At 36.5% G+C, this 11,393-nt stretch overlaps 2 protein-coding genes across 2 annotated transcripts; one reads left to right on the top strand and one right to left on the bottom strand.

Moving 5' to 3' along the window:
* Obp84a (Odorant-binding protein 84a) lies at positions 1-3,230 on the top strand. The gene is made up of 4 exons (XM_034972052.2): positions 1-249; positions 926-987; positions 2,024-2,171; positions 2,989-3,230. The coding sequence occupies exons 1-4, from the start codon at positions 27-29 to the stop codon at positions 3,072-3,074; spliced, it is 519 nt and encodes a 172-aa protein (XP_034827943.1). The 5' UTR covers positions 1-26; the 3' UTR covers positions 3,075-3,230.
* A 427-nt stretch (positions 3,231-3,657) lies between these two features.
* On the bottom strand, positions 3,658-10,056 carry LOC117985233 (hatching enzyme 1.2-like). Its single transcript, XM_034971923.2, has 7 exons — positions 9,867-10,056; positions 8,338-8,505; positions 6,075-6,221; positions 5,041-5,196; positions 4,506-4,639; positions 4,044-4,129; positions 3,658-3,871 (listed from the first exon to the last, which is right to left on the bottom strand). Exons 1-7 carry the CDS (start codon positions 10,054-10,056, stop codon positions 3,781-3,783), a joined length of 972 nt encoding a protein of 323 aa, XP_034827814.1. The 3' UTR covers positions 3,658-3,780.
* Positions 10,057-11,393: the final 1,337 nt, after the last annotated feature.

The raw sequence follows: 11,393 nt of genomic DNA, 5'->3' as shown, positions 1-11,393 counted from the left end.
GCTGCAAAAGCTAATGGATATCAAGAATGAATCAGATAATGAATTTGGTTTACGCCATAGCGTTCGCGTTGATAACTTTTTCAGTAACGGAATGTACGGACGCAAAAGATAAATCAAACAGCAAAGATATGGCTTCAGGGGTACAGACGACAAAGGTATCTGCGTCAATAGAGGAACGGGACAATATTGAAGAATTTAATCTGATAGAGGTTATGGTGGAATGTAATGACTCATTTCGTGTTGAAATGTGTAAGTACATACTATAAACAAACTATGCATGTAAAACGATCATCCATATTATACTTATCTCATGAAAATATGTATCTTACAATTTTTTATAATACTTAATTGGTTTGCCTAACTACGAGTGGATACTATAATTATTATATGTAGGTACCTAACTATTAAAGAAAACTTCAAAATTTTAACTAAGCAGTGGTGTGCAAATCACAGAGGCATAATTTAAGCACTGCTTAGTTTTACCCCGTTGAAATTGTGATATTCTGAAAAGGTAGTAAAAAAAATACCTGACTGAGTTTGTTGTGGTCCATTCTGCGATAAGTTTGGAAGCTTCGTTTTAAATTTACATTTATTATTCTTATTATTAGCATAGATACCTACATCGATTACTACGTATGTACCTACAGTGGTATTACTGGTAATGATATAGGTATAATAATAATAATTATACTTACCTATTTTGAATAAATGACTATGAGTGATCAATGCTTAGTGTTCAATATAATCTCCCAGTGAATGGATACCTACCCTGTTAAAGCCCACACTTGCAAAGTTGCATCACACCTCAAGTCACGCCACTTTCAAAGAAAAAAGATTTGGCTGAGTAACTTGCCCTATATGATTATAACCTCAGCAGTAATAATTGATAAACCAGCAGTTATGTAAAGATGTTTGTTTGTTTTAGCATATCTAGAGAGCTTTAATAAAAGTGGAAGCCTTCCAGATGAAACTGACAAAACACCCAAGGTAGGTACAATATTTTTTTTGATCATCGTCTCACACAATAGATTTCTAAGGTCTGATCCTTGATGATAAGATCCTCAAAAAACCAGTCAACTGCGAGTCAGACTCGCGCACTGAGGGTTCTGTACTACTACCTAGCGGAAATATCTACGAATCGCTCTGGAATGCGCTTCCCCTCGCGCTTCCCCACAACTCGCCCATTTTCGTCTATTACCGGTGCCAACGCGAGCGCGTTGCATGATGTCACTAAGCCAGGTTTGTAGATATTTCCGTCGGTTTAAACAGTCATATTTTTTCGACATTCTGCACGATAAATCAAAAACTATTATGCATAAAAATACATAAAAATATGTCTTAGAATGTACTAGTAAAGCCCTTTCATATGATATCCCACTTGGTATGGTAGGTAATGAAGGTAATCTTACTTTGAAAGTTGAAAATAGCAACATTTGTTCATGAACACATTCTAATTTTTTTCTTGTGAAGCAACCAGAAATTCACGGTTTTCGGATTTTTTCCCCTGACAGACACGACAGACGGACAGACGGACAGACGGACAGACGGACAGACGGACAGACAGACAGACGGATAGACAACAAAGTGATCCTATAAGGGTTTCTTTTTAGGTACGGAACCCTAAAAAGAAAAATTGCTTAAAATATAAATTAATTATTATAATATTAAAAAACCAGTCAAGTGCGAGTCGGATTCGCATACAGGTTTTGATTCCCTTGACGGACCTTGACAGGCAGACAAACAAATGATCCTTTAAGGGTCCTTTTTCTCTGGAGATAGGAAACCGTAAAATAAATCCGCCTGCTCAGAAGCCCACAAAACTTTATTAAGTTTTCATGCGCTGCTAAAGAATGCCGCAGGCGGTTTTATTTTTGTGTCCCCGGCTGAGGTTACTCTATAGAACTGAAGGTAAATAATTAAATTAACTAAATAGGTTAATTAACTCTTGTAGATTTTTCTGCGCAGTCCGGTTTCTATTTATTTATTTTAATAATTACTATTTTTATGTTCTACAAAATATTAGTGTTATATGCGCTGCGTTTTGGAGAAAGCTGGAATTGCCTCACCTGCGAGCCAGTTCAATGTGAAGCGCACTGCAGAAATATTCCCGCAGCTCAGGGACGTACCCGAAGAAGATATTATCAAAATGGCGACCGCATGTACTGATAGACGTAAGTTATGCAAGCATTACGGATCCAAACACCTTTAAATACCAATATTTTTATGACCAGCCCTGGTTATGTGGTAGGCTTACCTATTCTGCTATTTGGGCCAAAAAGTAGATTCCACTGAGAGTAGGTACAGAAACCCGAGTACCTAATCATAAAATATTCGAAGCCTAAATAAATAAGCTTAGTGGTCTATGGGGCAAAATAAAATCTAAAGTGCAAGTTCCCACCTTTAGACTATTTTATAGGTTGTAGGTTAAACTATATGTACCTAAGTATTTCTAAATAATTTTAGGATAAATAGGTTAAAAACTATTGGATTGGAATAAGATACAACTTACTGAAATATTTGTAGTTGATGCTTTTATTGCCATCACAAAGGTCATCTTTGTATTGCGCAGATCATTTGCGGCAACTTGCATTGATCTCGCTGTTCACACTCCGGACTTCTCACTATTCCACTTCTCTTCTTTCTTCTTGCTCTGTTCGATCTGCGATCTTAGCCGCGCCTGACCCGGAGCACTTATAGATATACCCCTAAGATACCCGAAATATTGCTTAACATCAAAAACAGCATGTTCAATTTTTTTATTGAAGCTAGGTAGAAATTCGGTAGATGCCCTGTCCTTATTTGAAGCTGGCTGGAGTTTCATTGATGAAGACGATGAAGTCCTGTCGCTTTCCAATACCTAGGTATATTACTTAGGTATAAGAAGTAAGAACTTATTAATTGAAAGGTGGAGATGATGGTCACATGTCACATGACAATTAAAGTTTTTACTAAGCTATATTGAATACATAATTTTGTTTACTTTTTCAGCTGAAACCTGTAAATGTGAAAGATCGTACCAATATCTGAAGTGTTTGATGGAAGCGGTCATTGAAAAATATGATCTTGAAAGATAAAATACGTGTTTACTACATCTACTGTACCGAGGTACATAATATTATGTACCTAAACAAATAACTGAACAATTGTGCTGATCTTATAGAAATTTTTTCTATTGAGTATATACCTACCTATAGTTATATAAATAATAAAGCAATTTTTGAAAATCTTTATGAAGGTACTTTTTCTCCTTCCCCTAAATTCTACTATACTAATTTATAAGTAAGTAAAGTCCTAGATCGTGAAGAAATTAATTTCCTGATGATATATTCTTTTTGTACTATATATAAGTACCTACATACATACTAATATTTTAAATGCATATTCGTGTCTGCCTGTCTGTCTATTTGTTATTTTACCTTTTTACGGCCCATCCTTATAACCGATTATGACAAAATTTGATATAAAGATTGCATGCATTTCAGAATATATTATACTCAAAAGACTACTACTTTATCCAGGAAAATTAAAGTGTTCCCATGGGATTTAAAAAACCCCGTATCCACGCAATTGAAGTTGCGGGCATCATATTTCTAAATAAATACAATTGAATTAAAACACATGAAGTAGGTACTATAAAAACTTATTTAATTATGTCATGTTAAATTTATATAAGTACCTACCTACTAACACTAACAGTAAAGCCTAAAGGTAAAATAGGTAATAATATTATACAGACTAGGTTACAGATCAAAGATCGCCACTTATATAAATAAAAGATTTTTAAACCATGATCGATCTTCGTGACTTAGACCCGAAAAAATTATGCCATATTTGGCCAACCCATCCAGATGAAGTTGTAGATGTAGGCTCTCTGAAAATATCAAATTTTTAATTAATTAAATCCATTTCAAATTCGTCAAAAATTTCTATTGTTGATATGTTTGCCAGTACTTATTGTATTTTCTCTGTAACTCGAATAAGTACCTACCTTATACAAATTAGGTACGAGTAGATAGCTTCTACAAATTAGGTACTTTACTTACTTTTTGTTACAATTATACATGTTGTTAACTTTTTTTACGTCCCCACGGCTGAGTCCCTCTCGCTGACCAAGTTTTACGTCTTTAATCTGCAACAAAAGAGGGTATTGACTTACGTTAGTAGGTATGGGTAACGTATTACTAATAGGTATATAAGTGAAATTATCGTGCCAACCATAATGTATATTCATTGTATTCGTATCCCTTTTTTTATCATACCTCGACCAGGGCACCTTCATTTATCATGCTGATGATGAAAGCAACCAGAACCTGGTTCTCATGGTAATATTTTGGTATTGATAATAATTATGGTGATGAGGAATTCTACAAAACTTAGGATCTAAGTTATTATCACAAAATCTAGGAAGTTATTATGACAAGCGACCTATCGGCACTAAGCTAAATATCTTCACCGAAATATTATTTAGCACATGTGCAGTGCACATGTGTGCATAGTAAAGTTACCTTGGGAACAATGGTCTTCTGCGTATTTTTAGAAAAAGCATACTCAGAATAATGCATTACACTGTTGTAATCGTAGGATACCCCATAGTCAGCCGTGCGCTTAGAATCTGCCTTCTTGAAATTATTTTCTGCACCTGTAAAGGGTTTGTAACAATTTTGTATTGGCTGTGATATCGGTAGTCAAAATTGCTAGCAATATCCTTTCGCTCGCGCATGATCATCGACCCGAACTAACACGCTAACGCTAAATATTGTGCGAAATCTGAAGGGATATCCGCTACTTACTATTTACTAAGAATTTAAAAAGTTTTTAATTTTTTTTTTTTTTAAACCGAATCTGTGCTGTTTTAAATACAAAATCAAAGCTCAAAAACGGACCATTTAGCACCCATTGGTATTTGTAGGAGTCATTTGACCTACCATACAACACGTCAACGGTATTGTACCTTTCGGTTAAAGAGATGCTAACAACCACTCGATATAATAATAAGTAATTTAGATATTTGTAAATTATTATATAGTGACAAAAATTTACCGGTTTTGATGTTGCCATATTGTATAGAGACGAAGTCGTCCCTCTCCGGTCGACTTTGCTCGTGTAAAAATCCTACAGCGTGCAGAAGCTCATGCAATACAGTCCCCTTCTTACTCACACAGCCTGGCGCTTGCAGGTTTAACTCTTGACGGCCACCTAAAAAATAAGAAAGTAGATTATTGGCCCCTAGTAAAAGTTGATGGTTTCCGAAAATGAAATCAGTTGACTAATGTTACGTGGAAGCCGGGTTTGCATTAATTATTTATTAGAATACGTAATGATTTTTAGGGTTCCGTACCTCAAAATGAAAAAGGCACCCATATAGGATCACTTCGCTGTCTGTCTGTCTGCCTGTCTGTCTATCCATCTCTCTGTCGTGTCAGTCAAGAAAACCTATAGGGTACTTCCCGTTGACCTAAAATCATGAAATGTGATAGGTAGGTAGGTCTTATAGCACATGTAAAGAAATAAATCCGAAAACCGTGGATTTGTAGTTACAACAAAATTAAAATTTGTTAATGAACAAATAATTAGTATTTTCCATTTTCAAAGTAAGATAACTATGTCAAGTGTATCATATGAAAGGGGTTTACCTGTATATTCTAAAACAGATTTTCATTTATTTTGACGCATACCAAATAGTTTTAGATTTATCGCGCAAAAAATCGTAAAAAATACCCGAGTAAGGAACCCTCTGTGCGCGAGCCTGACTCGCACTCGGCCGGTATTTTTTACATTGATTAACTAAGATTTATATTGATTAACATTGATTAACTAAGTTTCTTGCCAACTCTTCTAAGTTCTAGAGTCTATCCCGATCATTAGCGCCTTAAAAGGAGGCCTTTATGAATTAGGTAGGTACCTAAGTGATTTGTTTGCATTTCCTGGTGCAGCAATGTCCATGGGCAGACAATAAAACATAAAATGTCTGCACTCTGCTAAGTATTGTATGAAAAGCAAGAATTGGCGGAGGGACTCGCTAACTGGCTGTTTCAGATTATTTTACTTAAACACTGTCTTTGGTGTACACTTACCAAGCCGTCCTACGCTGGACCAGCAGCCTGTGTCAGTGTTCGTTACGAAGATGTAGTCTTTTTGCCCGTTGTAAGGCACGAAGCGGAGACAGGTAAGGCGATGGTAGTCTGCTATGGCTCTCATGATCATGTCACGCTGGTCTTTGGCTGGAAACAAGATCCTTTTTCTTTAACGTCATACATCTATAGTCCGAGACAGGTTGAGATGACCATCGGGGTATGAGTGATGACGCCAGCGCGGCAGTACCAGTAGGAGTGCCATTACGTTTCGGGCGAAGGAGAGTTAAATGTCGCTTCTTTACATAGGTATAGTTATAGTACTATATGCCACATCCCAAAGTTTACAGTGACGGACATAAAATATGGCATTGATAAACTGAAGGTAAATTGCGCAACTGGACCAGATAACTTACCAGCTGATGTTTTGAAAATGTGTAGTAAATATCTTAGTCTCCCTCTTTGTCATGTACTTAATTTAATCTTAAAGACTGGACAATATCCTTCTCAATGGAAGCTGACCCGAGTTACACCAATACCTAAAAAAACCGGTACGACGTCCGTAGAGGAATTTCGGCCCATAGCTATTCTCTCAACGCCTGCCAAGGTATTTGAAAGAATTGTGCATAGAGAGATAAGCCGGCAAATCAGTAATTTACTATGTGACGAACAGCATGGATTTAGGATTAAGAAGTCTGTCAACTCCAACTTATTAACAGCTACTGAATACATATCGTCCTGCCTAGATAGAGGCCATCAAGCAGATGCACTTTATTTTGATTACCGCAAAGCTTTTGATAGAGTTAATAACGATATTCTTCTAAAAAAACTCAGTGCTATTGGTCTTTCTCCTCAGCTCCTACATGTATTATCAGACTACCTCCGTGACCGTCAGCAATTCGTTCGATATGGCATATATGAGTCTAAACCATATCATACGCGATCCGGTGTAAGCCAGGGCTCTATCTTAGGACCTCTATTCTTCCTAATCATGATAAACGATCTTCCAGAATCTATAAAATATGCAAAATGCTTGCTATATGCAGATGACCTAAAACTTATATTCGAAATTACTTCTATCGAAGATTGTCTCAAGTTGCAATGCGATCTTACAGCTGTATATCACTGGAGTAAAGCGAACAAAATGGAGTTCAATCGTGACAAATGTTCAGTTATGACCTTTGGTAAAGTTCGGTATCCTTTGATACATGAATATAAAATGGATGGAATCCCTATTCCCAGAGTACAGAACATGAAAGACCTAGGTGTAATTTTTGATAAAAAATTGACCTTCCATGACCATATTAACACCGTAGCAGCTGACTCATTTCGAAGATTAGGATTTGTACTACGCAACTCTCGGGAGTTCCATAGTCCTTTGGTAATACGATTACTATATTACGCCTTAGTCCGAAGCAAGCTCGAAACAAGCACCTGTGTCTGGCATCCGTACGAGGCAAAGTACGGGCTTATATTAGAAAAAGTACAAAATGCCTTCCTAAGATACCTGTATAAACGTTGCTATGGATATTATCCTTTCCTATACCCAACCAAATTTCTGTTAGGTTGCTTAGGTTTCAACTCCCTGGAGGTCAGACGCATTTGCGACCAACTCAAAATTATGTGTCAAATTTTGCGAGGAGATGTTAATGCTCCAGAACTTCATAACCAACTGTGTCGCATACGTGTCCCTGAATCCAACAGTAATCTTCGTCCACGAAAAAATAAACTTTTCGTGGTCCCACATCATCGCACTGTTGCTAGATCTATGTTACCTATACCCCGTTCATTAGCATCATTCAACGCGCTTTTGGACAATAATGCTCAATGGGACCCATTTAATGATGGCTCTATAATACTGGTTCGGGAGTTACTGAAGTACGCTGAGAGCATTGCATGAATATGTCATTCAATGTTCTCAGCGTACATATTCAAAATTCTTTGATCTTTTATCGTTTTGTATTTTATGTCTTTTTTCTTGTACCTTTATTTGTATTTAAATTTATTATTAATCATCTAGTTAGTGTAAGTGGCACTGCCGTTCTAATTAGATATAAAATAAATAAATAAAAATAAATAGGTAACAGTACTTGGTATTCTCTGTGATATATGCCTATAAAGAAATTGCTCTGAAATACGTACTAAAAACGTCAAACTTAAATAAAAAATCTGGGTTTTTGCGTTTTCCAACAGAGAGACTCAATAGTCTTACCTACATATTTTATAAGTGTACATAACCTGGTGATAATTAAAAAGTTTAACTTACTGAATGCTCCATCAATTCTATATGGTACAATGCCATCTTCCCATCTTGATGTTTGTTCGCGAACACCGTTCCTCGCAAATTGCGGCATCAGAATATCACCTTCCGCATATCCTCCCATTTCCTCGGGATTCATGAGCGATGACTCTGTCCATTGCGCGACTGTGTCTCCTTAAAAACAAGTCGTATTGTAATTAAAACAACCGACCAAGTGCGAGTCAGGCTCGCGCAATGAGGGTTCCGTACTACAGTCGTATTTTTTCGACATTTTGCAGGATAATTCAAAAACTATTATACATAAAAATAAATAAAAATCTGTTTTAGAATGCACAGGTGAAGACCTTTCATATGATATCCCACTTGATATTGTTATCTGACTTAGAAAATTTAAAATACTAATTATCAGTTCATGACCACAATTTAATTTTTTTGTGTGATGTAAGCCTAAATTCACGGTTTTCAGATTTTTCCTCAAGCTATAAGATCTACCTACCTGCCAAATTTCATGATTCTAGGTCAACGGGAAGTACCCTGTAGGTTTCTTGACAGACAGACGGACGGACAGACAGACAGACAGACAGACAGACAGATAGACAGACAGACAGACAGACAACAAAGTTATCCTATAAGGGTTCCGTTTTTCCTTTTGAGGTACGGAACCCTAAAAAGTAAAAATATTACAAGACTGCTAAAAACTAAATAAAAAATCACATTTTAAAATAGCGCTATAAGTACATCTGCCATATTGAATTTTTTTCAAAACCAGTGACATATGACACAGAAAGTGTAACCATGGTCATAATAATTACTCTACGAGCGAAACGAACGACCGCGGCGCCCAGCGATGATGAATCGCAACTTATCACTTATCAGGCTGGGCAATGCGACTATGAGGTTGAAATGGCAATCGGAGGGGTAACGCCCCGCACACCCGCCAAGCCTCCGCGCTAACCTATAGAATTATAGGTATATAATATATTATTAGTACATACTAATTTCAAAAAGTGAAATGAATGATGAACGCGGCAAAGAAACACACCTCATTTAATATGCTTGGAATTAAAAAATAATAATAAAAGAAATCCGGCTGCGTAGAAGCCTACAAAACTTAATTAAACTTTAATGTCAATTACTTGAAGTTATAGAGTGTTGCAGGCGGAGACATGTACTTTTGTATGTCCTCGACTTTCACTTAGTCTAGGGCAAAAGTTATAAAAATAATAAGTAATATAAAAATGAATCACTAAATGTGTTGCTCATCGCAAATCTCGAGAACCGCTGAACCGAATTCGCTAATCCTTTTTTTATAATATTCCTTGAAGTACGAGGATGGTTCTTACGGAGAGAAAAATTTAAAAAATTGCCTAAAAAAGAATCGACTGTTAGGCGGTACGAAGTTCGCCGGGTCAGCTAGTTAAAAATATTTAGGTAAATTGCATTGCAACAAACATTATTGGGAAGAAAGTACTTAGTCAATTTTTCAGACCGCTGCGCTGATAGAGAACTAGAATTAAAAGGAAATAGAATCTCACCACTTTCATTTTTCGGAGTCCCGAATGCCTCTGGTCCCAAACTAGATATATCTATAACAGAATCATCACCATCGATGCTGTTATCTAAGAAAGAATCCACAATTATTACGTCGGCATCATCATCGTTCACTGGAAGTGTATTGTATCCGGAAAACAAGGCGAAGTTTATTAATAGAAACAACATTTCCATCTTGTGTTTTTTAAAACTCCCAGCTTTCTTAAAAGGCTGCTTTGACTATCAAAGCTGGAAAAGGTATGGTGAAAATTCGTAGTTCACCGAATATATACGAAAGCATAATGTACACAGACCATCTACAGTTCGTTACTCCTTTGTGATAAAGGATTTAAGTACGAAGGAAATAAAATAAAAACACCACGATAAGGAATGCGTTAAAGTTTGTTTTATTAATGACAGTATAAACTAATCAGGATTATTTAATTATGTAGTTTTCCGGATGTTATCTTTATCGCAGTTTCCGCATTTATTTAAGTACATACCTAGATAGGTGCATCTCGAATTTAAAATCCATTCTAACGTGTTGATCAATAAAAGTTAGAGTAGTTTTTTTATTACTATACCTATCACTACAATTAGAGTTCACAATAGGTATTATTCATATGCGAAAGAGTGTACCTGTCTGCTAGCTTATCAAGGCCCATTCGTTTAACCGATAATACCTACATAGGTAGGCTACTTTTGGTCCCGGAAAATCAAAGAACTCTCTGGGATTTTTAAAAATCTAAATTCACATGGAGACATCACGGGAATTATCTAGTATAATAATAATCGTAAAACCTAAGAGAAAAATGAAAAATCGTACTTTAAATATATATAGTTACAACGCGCGACGGGGTCGCCAACGCAGAGAGAGAGAGGAGTGAGAGGTTAGCATTTGGCAAGTCTTGCCTGTGAAATTCACAGGCAAATAGACTTGCCAAATGCTAGTGAAACACGGAAGTGATGAGTGTTCCAGTGGCGTAGCTGGCAGCTACGACTCTGGAATATAGCTGCGTAGCATTATTGTAGAGGGGTGTAGACTGTAGATTACAATATTATAGATTAGACTGTAGATTAGACTGTAAATTTTAAAAAAAATCATCGGAAGAAGCTAAAGGTATTAATTACCTACTATCGATATAGAGCTTCTATAACATGGTAAGTCGAAAAATATTACATCACCCTCGGAAGTGTTTTTAATTTCATCGTAATAAGTATAGCATGTCGACCTAAATGTTACCGGATGCTGTCACTACAGGTGTACGCAACCTTCAGACTTCAACGTAAATCATTATTTATTTGTTTTATATACATGAACGCAGAACAGAATAGTAGCGGCGCAGGTATAGGTAGTAGGCACCTAGTAGGCGCTTATAGTACGCGATGTCACACGCGCTATCCCGCACCGGGTTAGCGCGGCGGCTGTGTGCCCCGTCCCCACCCCGATTGCCATCTCGACCTGTCACGTACTATACCTAATTGCTTGTTTTAAATTCTAAATAATGTCTAATCTAAATATCTAATAATTT

The sequence above is a fragment of the Maniola hyperantus genome, chromosome 9 (assembly GCF_902806685.2).
Source record: "Maniola hyperantus chromosome 9, iAphHyp1.2, whole genome shotgun sequence".
NCBI classification, from domain to species: domain Eukaryota; kingdom Metazoa; phylum Arthropoda; class Insecta; order Lepidoptera; family Nymphalidae; genus Maniola; species Maniola hyperantus.
This window is presented reverse-complemented; position numbering and strand designations above follow the sequence as displayed.